Below are 23,971 nucleotides of genomic sequence, written 5' to 3'. Positions count from 1 at the left end.
AATACAGGACACAATCCATCTGGAGATGGACTGTTTTGAGGTAGCTAGACCAGTTCTTACCGAACCATAATTTACAAATAGTTGATCCGACCTGCGGATGTCCTTTGTCTTATCTAGATAGAATTTCAACACCCTACGCACATCTAGTGAATGCAGAGACCTCTCCGCCGGAGAGGAGGGGTGCTGAAAAAATGTAGGCAAAGTTATCACTTGATTTACATGGAAATCAGATATCACTTTAGGCAAAAATTTAGGATGAGTACGCATCACTACTTTAGACGCATGGAATACAGTATACGGCTCTTGACAACACAGAGCCTGAATCTCACTCACCCTCCTGGCCGATGTAATGGCCACAAGGAAGGCAGCGTTCCAGGACAAATGCTGCAAAGAAGCCTTATGAATAGGCTCAAAAGGCTCCCTCATCAATCTGGACAACACCACGTTCAATTCCCATAGTGGAGAAGGTCGTCTAACAGGGGGAAACACCTTACGCAAACCCTCCAAAAAATCTTTAATCTCAGGGATTGGAAAAAATGAGGTTTGGGAAGGGCCCTTTCTATACGCAGTCAAAGCTGCGAGATGAACTTTAATAGACTGAAAATTAAGCCCAGATTGAGCTAACTGCAGCAAATAAGGCAAAATAACATTTTCTTTACAGGATGTAGGGTCAATGTCCTTCGCCTTGCACCACAAGCAGAACCTCTTCCACTTATAGGCGTAAGAAGTCCTTGTAGACGGTCTCTTCGACTCTTTCAAGATCTCCATACAGTCCTGAGGTAGGTTCAAGTGTCCATACTGCACTAGCTCAGGAGCCATGCTGCCAAACTCAAGGACGAGAGATTGGGGTGAACCATCTGTCCTCCGAACTTCGTGAGAAGGTCCGGCCGACACGGCAGGCGCCGGTGTGGCAGAACAGACCGGTGAAGAAGGTCGCTGAACCACCATTGCCTCGGCCACTCCGGAGCAATCAGGATCATCCTGGCTCTGGATTGCGACAGCTTGATCAGCACCGCCGGAATCAGGGGAATGGGTGGAAAGGCGTAGAGAAAGCTGTTGGACCAGCTGATCCATAGGGCATTAACCAGTGTCCCTGGTTGGTAGTACCTGGACGCGAAGTCGCGGCATTTGCTGTTTTCTGCCGTAGCGAACAGATCGATATCCGGAGTGCCCCACTCTGCGAAGACTTCTCCGAGCACGTCGTCGTTTAGCACCCACTCGTGATTTTCTTGAACGAGCCTGCTGAGCGCATCGGCTTGGGCATTCTGCACTCCCGGCAGATGGGTTGCCGTGATAGTCTGGTTCCTGGCCACCAGCCAATTCCAGATCGTCTGTGCCTCCCGAGACAGCGTGCGTGAACGGGAGCCCCCCCTGCTTGTTGAGGTAATACATGGCAGTAGTATTGTCCGTCTGAACAAGCAGGGAGTTCGTCGTGAAGGAGGGATGGAACGCCTTCAGGGCCAAGTGTACTGCTCTGAGTTCCAAAAAATTGATGTGGTAAGTCATCTCCGTCTGCGACCATATCTCCTGAATCTGAAGAGGGCCCGAATGCGCTCCCCAGCTCTGGAGAGACGCATCGGTCACTATGGTCTGGACCGAAATATCCTTGTGGAAAGGAGTCCCCTTGCAAACATTCTCTGAGGAGCACCACCATTTCAGAGATTGGAGAGCGTGTTGGGACAGATGAATCTTGTCCTCCCAACGCCCCCGCCTCTGGTCCCATTGATCCTCCAGACATTCCTGCAGAGGCCTCATATGCAGATGTGCATTGGGGGTGAGAAAGATGCAGGAAGCCATCGACCCCAGTAAGGAGGACACCGTCCTCACTGTAGGAGAGTGGGCTGAGAGGAGGTGCAGGGCCTTCCCACGGATCGATAAGCGTCTCTCCTCCGAAGGACACACGCTTGCGTTCAAGGTATTGACTGAGGCCCCCAAGTACTGGAGACACTGCACAGGAATCTGCACTGCCTTTGACATGTTGATGTGCAGCCCCAGGCGATGAAGCAAGGCAGCTGTCCTGTTGAAGTGACACTGGGCTTCCTGGTACGTGGAAGCTTTAATCAGCCAATCGTCCAGGTATGGATACACAAACACTTTGGTTTTCCGCAAGTGTGCTGCCACCACTGCCATGCACTTGGAGAACGTCCGTGGGGCAGACTTCAGACCAAACGGGAGTACTGTATACTGGTAATGGTTGTTGCCTACCAGGAACCTCAGGAACTTGCGATGCTTTGGTGCGATCGGCACATGAAAGTAAGCGTCCTGCAGATCTATGGCGCACAGCCAATCTCCTCGATGCAACTGAGGGTAAATCTGATGCAGGGACAACATACGGAACTTTTCTCTGCGGATCCACTTGTTTGCTTGATGCAGATCTTGAATAGGCCTGAACTCGTTTTTGTCCTTTTTTCTGACGAGAAAGAACCTGGAGTAAAGGCCTGTTCCTCTTTGCCTCAAAGGAACAGCTTCTATCGCCTTCTTCCTTAACAGGACGTCCGCCTCCCCCTGGAGCTCCCGTACCATGAAGGGAGAGCGCACTGGTGGAATCGGAGGAGGCGGGCTGGTGAAACGAAGACTGTATCCATTGCAAACAATATTCAGCACCCACTTGTCCTGAGTTATTGTCCTCCACTCTGCCAGGTAGAACTGAATACTTCCCCCCCACCGGAGCGGGTAACGGACGAGGGGGAAGTGACCTTTCAGGGCTTCGACCCGGCCGGGCCTTTGTTCCCAGACGAGGATTGATGCTGGCCTCTGCCCCTCTGGCGCTTCTGAAAGGACTGCCTCGGGAACTGCTGTTGTTGCTGGTGCTGCTGTTGGTGACCAGACTGGCGCCCTTGACCGCGTTGCTTAGAGTAACGCCTGCCATAGGAACGGAATGACTTCTGCTCCTTGGGTCTTTCCAACCCCACGGCCTTCAGGGTTTCTGCTTCAGCCTTCATGCGTGCCATCTCGTCGTCCGCATGAGACCCGAACAGCGTCGAGCCAGAGAAAGGCAAGTTCGCGATCTTCTGCTGCGCTTCAGGCTTGAGAGAGGTAAGCCTCAGCCAGGAATGTCTCCGCATGTGCACTCCATGACAGTACCCATGGGCCGCCAGCAACGAGACATCCCCTGCCGCACTGATGATCTGGTTGGAGACCATCATGCCTTCGTTCAGCACCTCCTGGAAGTCCTCTCTTTTGTCCCTAGGCAGGGAGGCAGCAAACTGTTGCAGAGAGTCCCAAAGCGATCGGTCATAGCGACCCAGCAGGGCAGAGGCGCTAGCGGCCTTCATAGCCGTGGCCGACGTAGAGCACATTCTCCTCCCCAAGGAGTTCATCTTGCGGCTCTCCTTATCCGGAGGAGCCGTGGAAGAGGGCGTCGTGGAGTGTTTACGAGCCGCCACCACAATGACAGAGTCCGGGGGAGGGTCCACCCTGAGGAAGGCCGGGTCCGAATCAGGGGCCCTGTACTTCTTCTGCAACCGTGAGGGAGCAGACTTCACCACCGCAGGAGTCAAGAAAACCTCCATGGCTGGTTCCTCCAAACCCGGAACCAAAGGAAGGAGGGGGCGTGAGAGATGAGCCTTGTGCAATGTCTCAAAGATCACCGAAGTAGTGGGAACCGGGACTGCTACGGAGATCCCCAATTTCGCCGCCCCCCTCATCAGCACATCCTGGAACGTGGCAATATCATCCACCGGCGAGATTCGGGTAGGCGGAGTCTCCGACAGTGAGGGGGAGAGCCGTCCATTGCCAGAAGAGTCCGTATACCACGTGCCTCTGGAACGAGATCTATACCTCCGTCGCCCATGCCTCGTGTGAGAGGACGACCTGCGTCTACTCCGTGACCTCCGGCGAGATAGAGAACGCGACCTCTGTCTGCGAGGAGCCTTAGGAGCCGCCGGCAGCCGAGGAGACGGTGGCAGCTGCGGCACTGGCGGTGGTGGTGGAGTAGGCCGCTTAGGAGGAGGAGGAGGAGGAGGAGGCGGAGGAGGAGGCAGAGGCGGAGGAGGCGTTGGAGGCTTCCGAGGCAGCGGCTGGGGGAGAGGCTGCGGAGCCCCATCACTCCTTGCAGGGGAACCAGGACCAGCACTGTCCGGACTCCCGTCCACCCTTCTCTTCTTGGCGGACCTATCCCGTGTTGAAGTAAACGAGGGGGAGCGCCGTCGCCTCCTAAATCCACGACTGGAGATTGTAATCACCGAAGACGTGTTCCCCGATGTCACCGACGTCGAACTGATAGTCGACCTCGACCGTCGTCTCCTCGCCGGCCGGCGTCCCTTCGACGTCGACCGGTGGCCCCTCGACGTCGACGGTGAACGACGTCTCCTCGACGCCGATCCTCTTCTTCTCGGCGTCGATCTCCTTCGCCTCGACGGCAATCTGCGCCTCGACGGCGATCCTCACCGTCTCGACGGCAGTCCCCGGTGCCTCGGCGTCGATGTCGCCGGCATCGATCCATCGCGGGGCTCGGTACGACGTCGATGGTGTGTCGACGACGACCGTGGCATCCTCGACGGCGACCTAGTCCTAGGTCTCGCCGGCCCCTCTCTCGACGTCGAACGTCGAGAACGCCGCAATCCCGAGCCCGGGATCGACGGCGAACACACCGGTGCTTTACCTCTCGCCGTCGACGTCGTCACCTTCGACATCGAACGTGATCTACCAGCCGGTAGGCGCCATTTCTGCTGCTGTTTCTGCCCGGAGGTCCCTCCAGTGGCTGAAGCATGGGCAGAAGAAGGGGAATGGGATCCTCCATGCCCCGAAGTCCCACCGGTCCTCTGCTTCTCCTGTCCCTGGAGGCGAATCTTATCCCTGTCCCTCAGGGTCCTCTTGGAGAAGGTCTTGCAGATGGCACACGCAGCAGGGACATGTGAGGAAGACAAGCAGAGGATACAGACATCATGTGGGTCCGTCTTGGCCTTCTTCCTCCCACACTCAGGGCATTTATCAAATAAAGCCATGCTAAGAGTGAGCAAACTGCACCAAAACTCAGGATGCAGTACAGAAAGGCTCTAGACGTCGAATGAAACACACTATATATCCAAAAATATAAGATTTATTCCAAATAACCACCCAAAAGGGTAGAGCTCAAGCTCCAGGGTCCTGCTAGCAGGAGCCGGAAAAAAGAACTGAAAGTAACTTGCTTTGGCTGTGCATCCTGGGATACAGGGGGTCTCTGGAGAGTTTCTTAAAGGCACGGTATCCCTTTAGCAGACACATGACAGCCTATAGGGCTGGTCTGTCCACCCCTTCCTCTCTATTGTTTAAAGGGATTTTGGTGAAGGGAGTGTGATACAATAAAGGAACATGTCAGATGTGAATAAAAATGACATTTAAACTTTATTTTGGCTTTTGTGTTCACTTCAGAGGAAGTGCTGGCCAGTGCAGCCATGTTGTTCTTAGGCTGTATTATTTTTGTCTGTCTCTTAAGTGTCTTTGCAGGTTTGCAAATGCAGGACAGCTTAAGAGATATTTTGATTGCTCCGGGGTCCCCGCACATGGGCGGGACTATTCATAGATTATGACTATACACAGAGATCCCCTACTACAGAACTTTTGTTAAGGTGTCCATCTGCCCTGCATGGTGTGATGTAATAGGTGAGCTCCCCCAGCCGGAGAGCGATGCGTTCGCTGTCATGACAATTTGCGGAACTGGCTCTAGGAACAGTCGCCCTTTGGAAAGGTTCTTGGTGTTCCACCACTGCAGAGAGCGATGAGTGCGACCGTCTACCAACACCAGATCTGTTAGCTGACCTTGAGCCTAGTTCCATTGGCGTGCTAAGCACTCCTGTAGCGGACGCATCTGGAGTCTTGCGTGAGGCACTATAAATATGCAAGAGGCCATCATCTCTATGAGTGGCATGAACACTCGAGCTGTAAGGGAGTGTTGAGGTTGAAATTTGGGGAGGAGAGCCTACATGCTTGCTATCCTGCCTGGAGTGGGATAGGCTAGATCTTGAGGTGTCTATGGTGGCACCGAGGTATTGTTGTGTGGGACGGTTGCAGATGAGACTTGGTGTGGTTTACTGTGAACCCCAGGTCGTGGAGTAGTTGGATAGTCGCGCGAGTGTGATGTACACACTGGTTGTATAAGCTGGCTTTTATGAGCCAGTCGTCGAGCTATGGGAAGACGTGAATGTGCGGTCTTTTGAAGTGGGCTGCTACTACCGCTAGGCACTTGGTGAATACCCTTGGTGCTGTTGTGACTCCGAACGGGAGTACTTTGAATTGATAGTGCTGCCTGTCCACTACAAACCAGAGATACTTCCTGTGAGCTGCGTGAATGGCAATATGGAAGTAGGCGTCCTTGAGATCTGTGGTAGCAAGGAAGTTGCCTTGTGAAAGAAGGGGAAGGACCTGCTGAAGTGTGACCATGTGGAAATGGTCTGAGTGTAGGTATAGGTTTAGGCAGTGGTTCCCAAACTTTTTTGACCTACGGCTCCCTTGACCAATTGCCCATTGGCCGCGGCCCCCCCCATTACAACACTTTTGTTTTGTGTGTGTAAGTGTAAGTAATCCTGAGCTCGGTAGTGCATCCATTTTAATCCCTGAAAATAATTGGGATGAAGGTAGGGATAATAGCGCATGCAATGCAAAGATATGTCTGCTCTCTCTTTCCACAATATTTGTACGCCCTCAGGCCGTGCATTGAATGCATCCGTTTGCTGTTCATGTGTGATCAAACTTAAACTGGACACATGCAGCCAAATCCAGGGACGCTGCAGCGCACAGTTCGGGAACCACTGGGCTTATAGTTCCTTACACCAGTTAGTGATCCACATAGAGGACAATGAGTAATTGCAATGGCTTGTTCGCTTTGTGATTTTCCTTTCACATTATGACAGGTCAGTAGCCTACCACAGATTCATTAAGGCACGAGGTCCACTCAGATGGCTTCCATGTGTCCACTTCAATTCCAGTAAAGCTATTAATGTCAGGAAAGACAAAGCCATGGATTCATGTAATAAAGCTAATTAAAAGAATGCAAAGGCATTCAGAGTACTGCTGGTGCTACACCTCCAATTAAGAAAGTTAATACTGTTAAATACTGTGCCTATATCCGAACCACTGTAATTAGCAACAAAACAGTAGCAATAGCCACAGTATGGAGATTAAAAAAAAAACCTCACAATGCCTCGGATTTTCAGGATTCCGTTGCTGCAGGTCAGTGGTTTGTATGCTTCACTTCTGCAAGTCTTTCACTGTACTGACACATACATCAAAATAATGTACTAAAAGCCAATACATTTCCAATGGGAGTAGGCTGCAGTAAAGGCATTCGAACACCCATTAATGTACTCAAAATGCCTCAATTGAAAGGCAAAATAAAAAACCAGGACGTATAGTGTGGACAAAGCCCTGAATGTGGCTCCAGCATCAGAAAAAGCCATCAGCAAATATGGACAAGCATACTGTTGAAAACTGTTATCCTGCAAAAGTACTGGACCTCTTGTTACGAGGCGGTCCTCCAGCTGCTTCCGGGTTAACCTTGATGTGATAAGATACATTTTAGACAAAACCTCCCAAACCCTCTTTAATGAAAAAGGGCAACATCTGGTGTGTTCCTCAGTGTTATCAATTATGGGCATATATACGGCAGTGCAGTAAGGAAATGAAAGCGCTTCTACTGTTGCCCTGAAGGAGCGACCAGTTTGGAATTACACAGGATCGTATTTAGTGCTAACAAAGTCAAACAGTGAAGGTATCACATGGTAACGTGGGGGCTATGCAGCCTCAATCTTTTGTCCTTCATAAATACTGAAAAAAAAAAAATACAATAAATGAGAATATCCATCACTGTGGGCATTGGACACTGTGTACCACGATTCATTTGGGAAAATACAGTGAATATTAATGTCCTTATGCCATCGACTTTCGAACGTCGTCTGAGACGAGATGCCAATTCCAGTGGTTTGTTCTCTTGAATAATACCCAAATACTAAACTGTTTCCTGTCCTGCTGTCCTCATGTGGGGATTGAAAATACTTTCAATGAGGGAAACGTCTGCTACCATGTGTTCCTTCACTTATGATCAATTATTACACTACGAGGCAGCAAGTGCACCATCTAGTGGCTGCCAGGCACTGTGTACCTGGCCTGCATTTCAAGGGCTGGTGTAATTCCGAATAGATTATGATCAGCATCTGCGACCGCGGCGCCCTTGGCTGCTTTTGGTGGCGCACCAGGGTGCTGCGGTGCACAGTTTGGGAACCACTGGGTTTAGGGGTCTGAGGTCTAAAATAGGTCTCAGAGAGCCGGCCTTCTTTGGTATGAGAAAATACAGGGAGTAAACTCCTGTGTTTTGTTGGCACAGGGGAACCAGTTCTATTGCATTTTTTTGTAGGCGGGAGATAACCTCCTGCTTTAACAGTGATAAATGTTTTTGTGACATTGGACGCTGTTTGGGTGGTATGTTTGGGGGGGGGGGGGCGAGGGTAGAGGTAAGTTCGAGACACAGTAACCCGATTGAACTATTTGTCGCACCCACGTGTCTGGTGATGTTGGTCCAGACATGAAGGAACTGTTGTAGTCTTCCCCCAACAGGAGTGGAATGGTCCGGGGGAAGCGGAGGGAAGTCATTGGGTGGAGGCAGAGCGGGTGTTGTTAGTCTTGCCTCTGCCCTTGTTACTGTTGCCTCTGTAACCTCCTCTCTGGTAACCTCTGGTGAAGGTTGACTGGGTGGGAGCCTTGTAAGAGGTGGAGGGGTTGTCTGATGAGTAGCCTCTGGAGTTGCCTTTGGAAGGAGGAGCGGCGAAAAGAACGTCTGGGAGCTTGCAATTGCAAGCCTCCCATTGACTTGGCTGTGTCCGTGTCCTTTTTCATTTTCTCCAGGGATGAGTCTAAATTAGGGCCAAAGAGGTGCTCTTGGTCGAATGACTGGTTCAGGATCGAACTTTGTACCTCAGGCTTAAAGCCTGAAATGCGTAACCAACCGTGCCTACGCAAAAGGACACTTGTATTTACAGCTCTGGAGGTGGTATCTGCCACATCGAGAGCGCAACGAATGGAGGTATTGGTTATTAGTTTACCCTCCTGTATGAGGTTGTTGGCTTTGCTTTTGTATGTGTCCGGGAGGTGTTGAAATAGGGTCTCTAACTCGTCATAATGTGCCCTATCGTATCTGGCTAGCAGAGCCGGAGTGTTGGCAATGCGCCATATGTTAGCCGCTTGTGAGGCTGTTCTCTTGCCGGAGGTGTCCAAGAGGTTAGACTCTTTGTCGGGTGGGGCTGCGTCACCTGATGTCTGAGAGGTAGCCCTCTTCCTGGCATTGGATACCACCATGGAGTCTAATGGAATAGGGCCCTTAATGTAAGCAGGGTCTGTAGGGGCAGCTTTGTATTTTTTCTCTATGCGAGGGTTGACTCGAGCCCTAACAGGATCTTTAAATACATCAGGAGCATGCTTAAACACTCCTTTGAGCATGGGTAAAGTAGATGTTGACCTTTGGGTGGTGTCGAAAGTGTCCAACAACAAATCCTCCTCCACGGGGTCTGTGTGTAGGTCGACCCCGTGGTACTGTGTAGCTCGGTGCACGAGCCGATTAAAGCCCATGGTGTCCTCTGGTGGGGAAGGCCTAGAAGGGTCCATGTCATCTTGCGGGAGGTTAGGTACATCGGGGGCATTATAGTCATCCCAGGGGTCAGGGGAACCAGGTGGGCTACATCGTCCGCACCCCCCCCCCCCCCCCTGTCATACTCGTCTGCTGGTCTAGGAGTACAAGGTGGTGGGGGAAGGGGAGGAGGAGGTGGAGAAGGGACTCTAAGAGGGAAAGTAGCAATGTCCCTCTTAGGTGGTGAAGCAGGTGTAGGTTTGACCAGTGGCCTTTTCCTGGAACTTAGTGTCAACTGACCAGTTTCAGGGTCTTTAACAAGAGTTTTTTTGTGCAGGGTCTGGTCGGAAAAGCTCTTCTGATGAAGTTTGGTTTTTCGGCGCCGACTGTTTTGGTTCCGGGAGCTTCATCGGCACCGGCTCCGGAGTGTCTTTGGGTTTGGACCCGTGTTTTGCAGTCCCTGTATGCTTTTTCAGTTCTGATGATTTCTGAGGAGTGGGAGTCCGAACTCTTGGGGAGTGGCTTCTTGGTCGGCTCGGAGTGTTTTTTCGGTGCCGGCGAGTCGATGCTCGTTGTTTTTGGTGTCGAAGGCTTTGAGGTGGAAGCAGCGGTCAACACGGAGGAGGAGGGCTGTGTCTTTTTCAGTGCCGAAGATTGAGTTTCAGCACTGGAGGCAGGCTGACTCTAGCCCGAAGCCTGAAGGCTTGGTAGGCTTCTTTGCCGGGCCAGAGGGCGAGGCGTGGGAAGCGGTGCGTCAGTGTGCACCTGGACCCGAAGGTGAAGGTGTGACCGAAGCCCTTTTTTGTATGGAGGGGGTCGGGGTCGACGTCTTTAATTACGACCCTCTGTGCCGGAGTGAGTTCTTCGACGTTGGAGTCATCGGCTTCGGAGGCGCTGACAAGGCTTTCTTCGACCCGCTCCAGGACATAGACGCCCTCTTGGAAGATGTCATCGGGGATGGATGTCGATGAGCGAGCCATGGTCTTCCGAGCTCACCGATACTGAATGGTATTCTTGGAGCGGAAAGAGGCACAAGCTGGACAGTCTCTGGCCTCGTGCTCCGGTGACAAGCAGATCGGTGTGGGGAAACTTCAACCCTCATTGAGGACACTTCTTGAATGGCGTCCTTTCCATGAGCCAGATGCTAAGGCCCAGGTAGGCCCGAAGGCCTTAGTCGACGACCGGAATCGAAGACTTCGACTTGGAGAGATGCGCGATGAGTAGGGTTCATGATCGAGACAATACCGTAGAAAGGGTGAAGGATTGCGCGTCGAAATGGAATCGGTAACAGTTCCGAACTGGAGCGCGAGAAACACATTCGAGCCTGATGGCGGAAAAAACAATCTGAGGATGGAGCCGATGCCCATGCGCACTATGATCCAAAGGAGGAGTCCCCTATCTCGTAACTTCCAAAGACTTTCCAGGACAAAAACAATTGCAAACATTCGGGCCCAACACCAGATGGCAATCTATGCTAAGTGTGTGATCTGCAGCTCATATGCCTCGAACATGTTATTTTAAGGCACAGTAGAACAAGTGATCTCCACAAGAAGGGTAAATTGAACAAACATTTTCCTTTCTTAGATTGAGCTTGCACAGTTTCTGGTTTGTTAACTCAATGTAGCCCAAATAATTGCCTGTCTGATTATTTCAATCCTTCTCAAAACTAAACTTGCCGGACAATACACTTAAGTCTTGTTCTGCATGAGCTAGAGATGATTTCACAGTCATGTTCTCTATTTAACATGCCCAGTGGATGAACACAGGAGCATGCAATCATGCAGACCAGTTTTCAGAACCACTAAAATCAGAAATGATACGTGGTGGATACATTTGGCCACATTTTTCCACTCAATTGACTTCGATTATTTATCACTTAAACATATCACTGTTTTCCTATCAGAGGATGCCAACAAACTTTTTTTTTAAACTGTATGGGGTGTGGCCAAGATGGCGGGGGCATAGGAGCATTTCTCTGGAGGCTCAGCCACTTGGAGGAGGTTTGAGTGTTCACCTGAGGCCACACCGCATGCAGAATGGGGCAGCGGCACGCATCTGCAGACTCCGTGTGGGGCACGAAGTGCGCAACGAGGGTGGTGGGGGACAGGCAGAGAGACCTGCACTGCCATTAGACATTCACCTCCAGCGGCCTTTCACAGGGGGCCTCAAACACCCTGCACACATTACATAATTTACATTTCAGACTATCATGCTTGAGCTACTCAGTTTAAACGGCAGTGGTCTCAATGGCCTGATAAGACACTGGCGATCCTATCTATGCTCTGGGATAGTGGAGTAGACAGCTGTTTGCTCCAGGAAACTCGCCTTCTTGAAAGAAAAAAAAAAAAAAGGACTGTTCACACCTCAGGTCTGTGCACGCCAGTTTCACTTCTTCAGCTCCAAGATAACTGCAGCTAACAGCTTCCCAAGTTGAGTTTTATGCACAGTCTGTGAGACCCACGGGTCTTGTAAATTCAGATAGCAGGCATTAACTTTGTTGGTGTAGCAATATACGCACCCAATGAACACCAACAAACTTTCCTGCAACATGTACTTGCTCTGGTAGCGGAGTAGTCCACTGCTCACCTCCTGATAGAGGGAGAATACAATCTAGTTTTACACCTGAACCTGGACCGCTCGGTCCAAAAGGCTGGGCACACCGGTTTTTCTCTGCAGAGGGACTGCAGCGGCTAGCTGAGGTAAGCTGGACTGATGTCTAGAGGACTCGCTACTCTGCTGCGCGGCAGTCCTATGCCAGACAGTATTATTTACCGGTCTCCTCCTCGCTACAACCTTATGTACAAAACGACGCTAATGGAGAATTTCCCCTCTCGGACCTATTCCCGATCACCGTCGTGTTCCCTTCCTCTCACCCCAAAAGCCGCTTGTGTAGACTAGATAATGCTGTGTTTAGGCTGAGACACAGGAATAAATTACTCTTTCTTCAGGTCAACGATACACCCATAGTTTCTCCCTCCCTCCTGTGGGAGCCCTCAAAGCCGTCCTCCGGGGCTCCTTCGTTGCCATCTCCGACTGTTTTAACGCCCTCCAGCACCACTTGAAGGATCTGGAGTCCCGACATAAGCAAACTTGGGCACGCTCAGTATAGAAACAACTGTCCATTGCCCACAGAGTGAAAAGCCCTCGACCATGACAAAGCTGAATAACAGTTCATGCGAGTGCAGCAAAGTACAACACTGGGGGGGAATAAAGCTGGCCGTCTGCTTGCATGCAAACTTCGAGCCAAGCGTCACCGGGAGTTGTCGGCACAGATCCTCAATCAGAATGGAACAAGGTCATCCCTCAGGAATTTTAACATTTCGACTCGACCCTCTGCTCCCCAGATCAGTGTGAGCAGCCTCCTATCACTTAGTATCTCCCCTCCCCAGGAAGTGGCTCACATTGAGGACATTCAGTTGGCAGAGATCATCTCAAGCATCTCCCGCCTTAAAGTTTGGGAAAGCACACGGCCTCAATGGTTTCACCCCAGCCTTCTACAAGACCCTTTGCCCACAAGTAGTCCTGTTCCGCCTGTTCAATTCTATTTGCAACACTGGCTATTTACAGCTCACTATGTGTGACACAGTAATCTGTATGATCCCCAAGCTGGGCAAAGACCCAGCCCACTGCCCCTCCTACCAGTCCACTTCCCTCTTGAGTGTTGAAGCCAAACTATTTACTGGGGTCTTAACAGGCGGCCTGAAACACTATATGCAGGGACTGGTGGACCCTGACCAAGCAGGTTTTATTGTAGAGAGGGACTTTAGCGAGAACACCAAATGCATCTTCCACCTTATCAATAAGGCCTCTCGCTCCTGCACTACTAGTCTCTCTCGATGCCGAGAAGATGTTTGACGGGGCGCACTGGCCCTTTCCACAGGCAAACTTAAATGTGGTCTGGGGCCTTGATTTGGCGGATGGTTTTGGAGCGGTTAGGTCTTCCCCCTAAGCTCGAGTAAGGGTTAAGGAGCACTAAGCACGGCTGCCTGCTTTCACCCCTCCTTTTTGCTCTCTATGTGGAGCCCTTGGCCCAAAGAATTATAGCAAACCAGCAGAATGCAAGGATCCCTATGGTAGAGTGAGACCACACACTGACACTTTATGTAGACTATGGATGTCCTGGTCTTCCGAACAGACCCCTTAACCTCTGCCCCAGTTCTTAACAAATTTCGCCTTTACGGGAATGCCTCAGGCTTCAAAATTATGGTTCAGAAATCCCAGATCCTCAACCTACCCACTCCAGCTAATCATTGCCTCACCTTGCAAGGTATGTTCCAGCTTACCTGGGCGCCCCAGGCTGTCCCCTACCTGGGCCTTTTGCTGTGTACATCAGTAGCTAGCGCAGCGGACCGCAACTACAAAGTGCTAGAAGCCGCAGCCAGCTCCGACCTGAGACCTGGCACTCTGGGGGCCTCTTGGCTGAGCCGCCTGGTGGCAGTAAAAATTAATCTTGCCCAAAATCCTCTGTCATGCAGACCCTCCCAGCTCAACATCCACCCCTACTACTCTCTAGATTACAATGCATGATTGAGTGCTTCATATGCTTGGTCCACTGGAACCAACCGCTCACAGGTGGATGGCGGCCTTGGCATACTTCGCTTTACCACTTACTATATTGCTGCCCAGCTGCGTTATATGCTGGAGTGGCACAGGCCTATTTCCGAAAAACAGAGTTTTCACAGATAGGCGACTGCTGGACTACATATCAGGAAGGACCCCTGGTTGCCTAAATACTATCGCCCATGGGGAGTTTATTACTCCCCAGTGCTTCAGGCCCCTATAGAGGAATGGGACAGGGTTGCTGTCTCAAGGCCTCACCACCTCCCTATCCCCCCCCCCCCCCTTTTACTCCGGTGTTTGGCAATCCAGACTTCCCTCCAGTTGCAAACAGCAAGGGGTTTATTTTCTCGCTTGGCAGGAAGCCAACTGTAAACAAACTGGGGATTTCTTTGATTCAGAGGTTTGATGCCCTTTGACCAACTTTGGCGTTACAAACATATTCGCCACTGGGTCTCCAACCCCTCCATTAAGCCTCACGCTGCCAGACGCCTTACCCCCTTATTACTAAGCCAGATAACAAAAGGCTGCCATAGGAACTGTGAAAAATGCTGCTTGGTGTGCCCTCTTCTGCCAGAGTGGCAGCACAGCGCCACTGGGAATCGGAGTTGGGCTGCACCCTGACTGATAAGGAATGGACAGCTATCCACTGCAGAGTGCGAATCTCAGCGACTAGAAGAAGCCATGCTTAAAACTGCAAATTATTGGCACTATAATCCTGAGCACGTAGCTAGGTGGAAATCCAGGGCATCCCCTGCCTGTTAGTGTAACTGTGGGGCCACTGACACCCCTGCTATGGCAATGTCCTAAACTCACGACTTACTGGGATGCAGTATTAGCAGACATATCTTTGATACGGGCCTCCCCCAGTTCCCTAGCTATTGCCTTCTTGACTTCAACACCCTCATGTACCCCTCCACTCCCTCAAAGGCAAGGCAATTACCTTAGCGCTATGTACCGCAAGGCCGGTGCTCACAGCCCACTGGGGTATGGACTATGTGCCAGAACATTTCGACTGGCTCCATAAACTGTGGGACACTTCGGGCATGGAGAATATTTCCACCACCATCAGTTGCCAACAGAGAATTCAAGAAGCAGTGAGGGCCTTGTGTGAACTTTCTTGCTAACTAATTTAGAGTACTCTCTTGCCCCCAATACCTACTAGTACTGTGCCTCATGGTCTTGGAGTAACATGCAGCGGTTTGTTAGGGAACTACGCCTAAGGGACTATAGATTATCTCTTTGTCCTCAGCATAACTTTCACATTGGTGAGTGATGGGATGTTTCATTTTTCATTCTTCCCGATAATGTTTCCTGTTATCACTCTGACATTTCCCCTTCTGCCCCTCCCTACCTTAGATGGCATTGCTAGCTGATGTAGGTGGGAGTACGTGTTAACCAAGATAACAAAATAAAAACATTATTTGAACTATAACTGTAGAGACTGCTGGGGAACTGAAGGATGGATTAAATACTAATATTTACCCATGTCCATAAACATGTTAACAGAAGAAAAAGAAAAATAAGTAAAGCACCTGAATCAATTTCCATATCAACTGGGGATGCAGTTGGAGTACTGCCACTTGTTTTCTGCTTTTTAAATTCAGAAGGACTTGACTGAGATGTTGAAGTTCTTTTGTTGTTCATTGTTGGACTCTGCTGCTGGATAAAATGAACAAAGGAAATATTCATACATCAATCACATTCACAGAGAAGAGTTCCAACACAAACATCTCTCAAATACATGAGGGAGGGGAGAAAACACATTCCATCCTGCTTTGGTTGTTTGTAAGATTTGTAGCATCAGGTTTAGGTTGCTGACACTAGAAGCAACTCACCTGCCTACTAGAAATAACTGATATTTAATATTATTGGTTGATCAAGAACCTATTTCAGTTTAAAGATTCCACAATTCCATCGGGTTTCATAAGAAGTGTTGCTTACTCTACCCTAATTTGATGCCCACAAGATAAGGGTTATGTAAGACAGCACCATCAAGACCTCAGATTGAACAGACGAGCACATTGTGGTTGTGAATGAGTGTAGTCTGTGGCAACTTGTGTTGAGACCATGGCATCAACAACCGGGTAGTATTCATCTAGCCAGTGACTCCAGGTGTCAACAGGAAGTTGCACAAGTAGTATAATCTGTCAAAGGCACTTTCACCCAGAGCATCAACCAGAATTGCTTTAGGAGAAAAAAAACAAGAGGCCTGTTACAAGGACACCTTTGATTCCAAAATATACCCCTTTTCTGATCTAGAGGACAGAATAGCATTTATCGGCCTGGCTTTCACGTTTTAGGAACCATGAACACCTCTAACAAATGAACATCATTATGAAGAAAACACCATACAAGAACAAATAAAAAAAAATCAAAAAAATCCCAATGCATTCAATCCAGTTGTACAGCAACAATTGTTCAGTACAGGTGCACACAATGAAATGCACCAACATACCTCGACATATACAGTCCAGTGAAGCTTAGGGAGGTGGTGATTAAGGGGACAGTGAGTGAAGGAGTCAAAACATTTTTTAGAATAGCAACTCTCCTCCTCAACCTTGTAGCAGACATTGGGTGTCAAAAGCCACTGTGATACTGTACAGAGCATGGGAAACTTACTCCAAGCATTGACAAGTCAATGCATAACGAAGGGACACTGAAAAGTAACTATTGAGAGACTGTACTGAACAGCCGTTGGCGGATTACACCAATCTTCTTTGATGCTTACGGTGTCAATTTGAGTGAAATATGTAAAACTCAAGTGGCACAATCCATATGCATGAGAGGCAGAGGAGACAAACTGTGTATAATGTTTATAGTTAGATTCTCGCTAAAGGATCCACTCCTATGCCTCTAACCATTATTCTAAACCTTGTCCACAAATATATTTGTAGATCAGCATGGGAATGTGGTTTTTGATTGTTAAACGGATGCAACGGTTCCACTACAACTATAATTGTTGTATTTGTTGGTTTTATAGTTAGTAACAGCGGTTGTGTAGAAGTTTGATTTTCCCTTTATAGGTCACGCCTACACAGCGAATGAGCTGCAAGACATATGGATTACAATTCAATTCACCCACAGCATACCATTAGTTTTAATTCTCATTTGCAATCTTACGATTGCTTAACTCCTGTAGGCTTCCTTTCCAGTTTTTCGTTGGCGCCTCCCTGCGCATTGACCAAGTACAAGTTCTTCCTTGTCTCTTTGCTGGATGTGCAATATGATTTTCTACCTTTAACAAAAGGCATACGGCTTCTTAATTACTACACAGAAAACCAAGGCAGAGTTGTCAAATTACGAATGCACATCCATCCACACCATTTGTCGGAGAGTAATTTTCAATTGCTTATTATGTTTTGGTGCTCTCCAGGCATTAGACCTCCCTCCGCCTTTGGTAGACCAAACTGGCTCTCCAAGGAGATAATCCCCTATGAGATTTCCAAACGTGTTGCACATATGCAGAGGCACTCCCCAAGTCAGTATGTTAGGCAGTGGCCATCATCATGAAATAGAAGAAGTCCACATTGTTCTTTATTTCTTATTATGTATCCTTTTATTTTCTTGCCACAAACCAATCATAAGCAACAGGCAGCCGACACTAGGTTCGTCCGAAAGGACTTTCTCAAGGCTAACAATGAGAAAGTTTCTTTCTCCTCTGTTTATGCCAAGTAGCGACTCCAAATCGGGGAGTTTCAAAGAACGAGCATATGGAAGCAAACAATAGAAGACCTGTAGTACTGAGGCAGCTCGTATCTGTATCCGTTACAATAGTTAAAAGTAGAAACAAGCCTTGATAAGCCTGCAAATCTGGCGGCTCTAAACCCGTCCTGGTGTAAACACTGAACCACCGCCACACTAACCAAGTTTGTATATATTGTGGCCTGTGAACCCTTTTTCAATTGTGTTTTTATATTGAGGAAGAACTTAATGCTACAACCAGTCAATAAAAGGATCACAGACCTCTCTATGGATTCAATTATAAAAGGATAATTTAAAATCGTAAGTTTTGATCAAAAAACAAATTGAAATTGATGTGTAAGTTCTGAAGAATGTTTATTGGTTTGGGACTACTTAAACTCAAAGTAAAAGGCTCCTCACTACAATGCAATGTATGTTCTTTATCTGTAGCTATTTGAAACTCAGTCCATGTCCTAGCATTTAAGCATGGGTCAGTGTCTTTGGGTAGGAGTGTAGTTTCGTAATGGTACTCACTTACATTTTGCCACAATGTGAAAACTTGTATAGCTGCAAACAACCGCGTCAATTGTTCTTTTACTTTAACTGAGCACATTCTATGGATACTTTATGTAGACCTGCACAGGTCTCATACGAGTCTCATTTCAGGACAAGAAACAAGCAATAAGTCATCATTCCAAGAAAGATGAAATGCGTGAGAGTCTTTGGAGAGGATTTACACGGAAAGGGCCATACTTTGTCAGAACAGATAGTAGTCTGTTAACCAAAAAGAATCATTTTTGCTTAGTTACTGTGCATCAATGCTCCTAAATAGTCAATTCCTTTGGTGATGCAGAAAATTGACTAAAATAATATAGCGGTCACTGCTTTCTTCAAACATCTAGGTGCACGGTCACACATGTTGGACCATAGAGATCCTGCAGTCCAAAAGAGGAAAGATTAACATCCCTTTTAACACAAGATTAGAGACTTATACCGCCATGCATTTGGATAATGCTTTTGGTTGAATAATGAAAAATGGTAGGGCCCCTACCATTCATAGGTTCATAATGACAAACTCCCAGCACCATATCCTGTTAATGGCAGTACTGTACTAACAATATCTAAAAATGGACTTAGACAATGTAGGGGGTACAGGGCTCATGCACCTGTATGCTCACCACTGGCATAGTGCACCCAGCTAGAGAGGTGACTGATCCAGGGCAGTGGGTTGTAGGCATGGCAGCCAGGAGCGTGTGCTATGTCAACTTTTCACTTTGTTCTGCACCAAAACACCCAGTCTGCAAGGGGGGGGTGAGGGGTGTGTGTGTGGGGAGGGGGGGGGGATGTGAGGGGTGTGTGTGTGTGTGGGGGTGGGGGGGGGGTGGGTGGGCGGTGTGTGTGTGTGGGGGGGGGGGGTGCGTGTGTGGGGTTAAGTGTGTGTGTAAAGGTACAGGGCCTCTAAGAGTGGCACAATAAATGCTGCAGCCCTTAGAGGCCTACCCTGGTCGCAGCACCCTTGGTAACCATGGCACCTTTTACAAGGGACTGACATGTGGCCAGAGAGGTGCCAATTGGGGAACAAGGTACAGTTTTAGGGAAAGAACACATCCTGGGATCCGGATTGGCAGGGACCCAGGGCACAAAGTCAAAGTGCATCAGTAGTCTGGAAAAAAGTGGGTGGTTTACTGCAACAACTTCCAGCAGTTTGTGGGTGATATGGGGTGGTTAACTTATAGGTCACTCCACATTCTGCCCACGTGTTTTAGGTAACCGGACATGAAGTTTGTATATCTGTCTGACACCGTCTCCTTTGGAAAACCCACTCTGGTAAAGATACCAATTAGGGTTTTAGCCGCTGCGGGAGTAGCAGTAGTCCTTAGGGGAAATTACTTTAGGGTACCCGATAGCATGATCCCCTACTACCAAAAGTAATCTGTTCCCTGATGCAGTTGGAGGGTCAAGGGGACAGATAATGTCAATCCCTACTTTTTCAAAGGGAATCCCAACTACTGGGAGTGGAATAGGGGGCTTTGGGTGGCCACCTGTCTTGCCACTGGCTTGACAGGAGGCACATAAGTTACAAGACTCCTTCACCTGCTGGAACATACTTGGCCAGTAGAAGTGGGTACTAACCTACTCCATGTTTTGGCCTGGCCATGATGCCCAGCTAGGGGGATATCATGAGCCAATGTGAGGAGAAATTCTCTATGCTACTGAGTGTAGGAAATTGGCTCTGTATATACTATAGCAAAGTGAAGTATAGTATGCAGAGTCCATGGGAACCCAAAAGGTAGGGAGAGGTAAAGTTAGATAGCACCTCACTCTCTAGTGTGGTCGAGCAGTAAAGCTGTATCAGAGGACAGTGTTAAGCATTTGTTGTACACACTCAGTAGGCAAATGAATTCTATGTCAGGACCAGAGGCTTCAGATTATGCTATACTTTCTTTGCTTTATTCCGATAGCAGCCATTTTAAAACTTATAACCAAACCACATTTCCCAAACACCCTTGGGAAATTGGTGAAATGCAGAAACAAAGAAGGGACAACACATCCCGAGTCCAATGCACCAATCATAACACTGCCTCCAGTATATAGTCCATCGTCCACCCCTTGCTCATCCTCGTTATTTGCTGCTACGCCGCCATAAGAGGAGTGCTTTTATATTTCCAAACTACTATTACTAGAATTATTGTGTGAGGTTGTCAGCGGAGTCGCGGGGCAAAAGATTGCCCTAGAGTGCGTTAAGTGGGCCCGCAAGCTCCCAATGTTCCTAAAGCTTCCCTAGATGCGCGGGGGGGGGGGGCCCAGTCCCAGCTAAGCATCCCAGGGTTGACTGTGTGGACCAAGACGCTTTCGTGCGCTTGCGAGAGGCCTTTTTGGCTCAAACTCAGCCGCAGCCGGCCACCATAGGACCCCCCCCTCCCCTACTAGTCCAGTTAGTCCATCACAGGGGGGTGGGGATGATAATCAAGGCAATACAGACGACGTGCCAGGGCCATCAAGACCATGTCGTCCAGCAGCGCCGTCAGGCTCCACAGAGCCTCAAGGAACAAGTGGGGGGTTCCAACATGCTGGACCCGGAATTGCTCATGCACCCCCGGTCCCCTGAATGGACTTCGTCAGGGAAGGTCGCGGGCTACATGGAGATTCTGATTCGCACACCCATGGGCAAGGAAGCCAGTAGTCGTTTGCGCTCTGAGTGCCCACGCCCCTCTCTTGATTGGAAGGTTGCGCAGACCCCAGAATTGGACCCCAGAATGGCAACCTTCCTGGCCAAGTTCATCAAGGACCCAAAAAAGGGTATAGATCGTTCCTGGAGGGCTTGCTGGGACAAGCTTCTGGATGCCCTGGGACCCCTCACCATTATTCTAGACATGGAGGACGCCAAGAGTTCGGGGGCCCTTATTTCCCCAGACGCACTGTCAAACTGGACACAACGTGCAGTGGTTTTTCTGGGGAACGCAAATTGTGCGCTCTCAACGGAGCGGAGGCGGTCTTTTCTTATCAAAGTGGACCCGAAGTTGGGAGACCCGGCCGACTCAGATGCGGGGGCGATGGCCCAGGGAGGTTTATTTGGGGAACCATTCATTAAGGAACTTGGCAAGTTGGTTAACACCTTCACGTCACTTGATCGGGCCAAGTCCTCGATTAAAAAAGTTCTTTCGGGACGTGGCCAACCAACATGGCCGTCCGAACGCAACTTCGTTCGGCTCCACGCCAGGCCCTGCTGAAGAGGTTGCTTAGATCTCAGCTAAAGGTCTAAATCCGGGCTGGCTCCCTTCCTAAGACACCCGGAGGCTGAGGAGGTTGTCGGGGAGTGAGATCAGGCCCCCTGGAATGCTGTAAGGAGAAGGCTTTTCTCGGCGAGGAGACTCGCGGGGCTGGACAAAATGGCGGCTCCCTCTGCTCGGCCACGGGGACGCCCACCGGTGCGGTGAGAATGGCGGTGTCCCACACGTCATTTGAGCGGCCTGGTGCTTCATGAGATTCCGCTCCTCTGGCCCCCGAGGCGACGGTCTCTGGGGATTTGTAAATGCTCGGATCCCTCCATGGGGAGTCCCGCATGCTGCCACCGTCGAGCCTGCAGAACGGAGTGCGGAGTCCCTAGACAGAGGAGGGGCCTAAGAGCCCAACAGAATACAGCGGACAGCGTTCAGAAGCAGCGGTGAGGAGTGGGGGACACCCCCTTAGCGACATTCAGCACCGCGTTTCCTAAAGATCTAATCCCATGAGCCTGACCCTAAGATGGCGGTGGTCAGGCGCCTGCTCTGCACCATGGGGACAGATCGAAGTTGAAGGCACTGCGCTCCCGACACCCAACCGGGACTTGATGGCCAAACAACGCTCCTGGGAGGGAATCTGCTGCAGCTACCCCCTTTCTCACATTGGCTATACCTGTGGGCATTGACCCCAAGAGACTCCATGATCTCATAGCAGAGGGGGGGACACGGTGGTCTGTAGTGGGGTCCCGCTGTGACTCTGGTGTGGGGGGTGGGGGTGGGGGGGGCTGGGGGGTGGGGGTCGCATTCTTGAGGCAGCAGACACGCACTGGAGATCAGACACTCCCAGGAGGCACCAGCAGTGCAGCGGGGGGCCCCGAGCTGCGTGGACGTCCTGGTCGTGATGGCATCGCCCGACACGGTGAATGACGACTCGCACGATTCACACCCACTTCTCTGCAGCTACCGGCACGGGACCCTTCAATGTCGTTCTATTGAGCCACTCAGAGTCTCCGGCCCGACACGGTGGTCCCCGCTAATCCCCACACTGCTGGTGGGTGCAGATCGCCTATGCCACCCAAAAAATATCAGCCCACGAAGGTTTCCAGCTTCCTCTCCCCCTCTCCCAAGGGGGAAGCTAGCGACGAGCTGACACGGCCAGACGACAGCATGACGCGGACATGTGAAGAGCTACTGGCCTCGCTCCGAGAATTCAAACAGGAATTCAGGGACGACATTAAGGCAGATATAGGGGCCTCTTGGACGCTTTGAAGGCCGAAATGGGAGGCTGGCTTTTGGCCCTGCAATCTGATGTGGATTCCATTGGGCCGCGGAGGGGCACGATAAAGAAAGGGGGGGCTAGCGGCCCTGGAACTTCTGTCAATGGCAGATGTAACTGCTTGACATGGAACGTTAAGGGACTTAATTCCGCTTACAAGTGGCAGCGGATCTGGAAATTCTTACCAGATTCAAATTGCTGCCCAACAGGAGACGCACCTTCCCCGCGCAGAGGAACACCGACTAAAGCACAGAGCATACCCTTAAATCTTTCGCTATTCGGCCTGCACTAAACACAACGGGTTGGCGTGGCTTTTTCACACTTCGATCCCCTTTCTACACCAGGACAACTGACAAAGAGTGGAGGTATGTGATGGTAAGGGGGGAAATACAGGGCAGACTGTGTACAATTGCGACACTTTATGCCCCCAATACCATGCAACATTACTTCCTCCATTCCTTCTAATCTGCCATAGGGGGATTTGCAAGAGGGGATATTATACTTCTTGGGGATTTCAATATGATACGGGATTCGGCGATGGATACCACACGTCCACAGGGCTGCAAGGAGGGTATTCAGCAAACCACTACAAGCAACGTTACGGGGTCTGGGCTTGTTAGATGTGTGGAGAACTACTGCTCACCCTGCAACTAGGGATTGCTCTTTTTTTATCCCACTCACATAGGACATACTCCAGAATCGATTATGCCTTCCTGAGTCAATCCCTTCTCCCTACGGTGGTGGGCTCTCAATTTCACCCGATCTGCCTCTGACCATGCGCCATTGGAGCTGACCCCAGATTGGCCGGCACCTCGTGCTAAATTTGCCAGATGGTACTTTCCCAACTACCTATGTAGAGATAGACTCCGAGATGAAATGCGTAAATCAATTAAAGATTACTTTGACCTCAATGACCCGGATCATACTTTGTTAGCTAATACTTGGGATGCCTTTAAAGCGGTCATTCGAGGCAAATGTATTGAATTGGAGGCCAAATTTAAGACAACGCAAAGAGGAATACCTCCTCCTTGAGAGCAAACTTCGCTCTGCGGAGGACGCCCATAAGGCTTCACCCTCGGTGCAATCTCTCCATAAAGTCACCCAGGCTAAAGAGAAACATCTACCGATCTACACTAATGGGGACGAAAAGACTTACGCCTCCAGGCACGCAACTATGAGGAAGGGAACAAGGTAGGT

General features: G+C 49.9%; 1 protein-coding gene across 4 annotated transcripts in view; it reads right to left on the bottom strand.

Moving 5' to 3' along the window:
• The window catches only part of ZCCHC8 (zinc finger CCHC-type containing 8), a 399,429-nt gene that overhangs the window by 23,427 nt on the left and 352,031 nt on the right, over nt 1-23,971 (bottom strand). For 2 of the 4 annotated variants that reach the window (XM_085635064.1, XM_085635066.1), the window contains exon 13: nt 15,628-15,751. In XM_085635064.1, the coding sequence (XP_085491190.1) occupies nt 15,628-15,751 (124 nt within the window). Of the gene's footprint in view, nt 1-15,627; nt 15,755-23,971 lie in introns of all 4 variants that reach the window. The other 2 variants (XM_085635063.1, XM_085635065.1) reach the window with 1 other exon arrangement.

The sequence above is a fragment of the Triturus cristatus genome, chromosome 11 (genome assembly GCF_964204655.1).
Source record: "Triturus cristatus chromosome 11, aTriCri1.1, whole genome shotgun sequence".
Classification (NCBI taxonomy): domain Eukaryota; kingdom Metazoa; phylum Chordata; class Amphibia; order Caudata; family Salamandridae; genus Triturus; species Triturus cristatus.
Note: the sequence above shows the minus strand (reverse complement) of the source record. Positions and strands in the feature narration are given on the sequence as shown.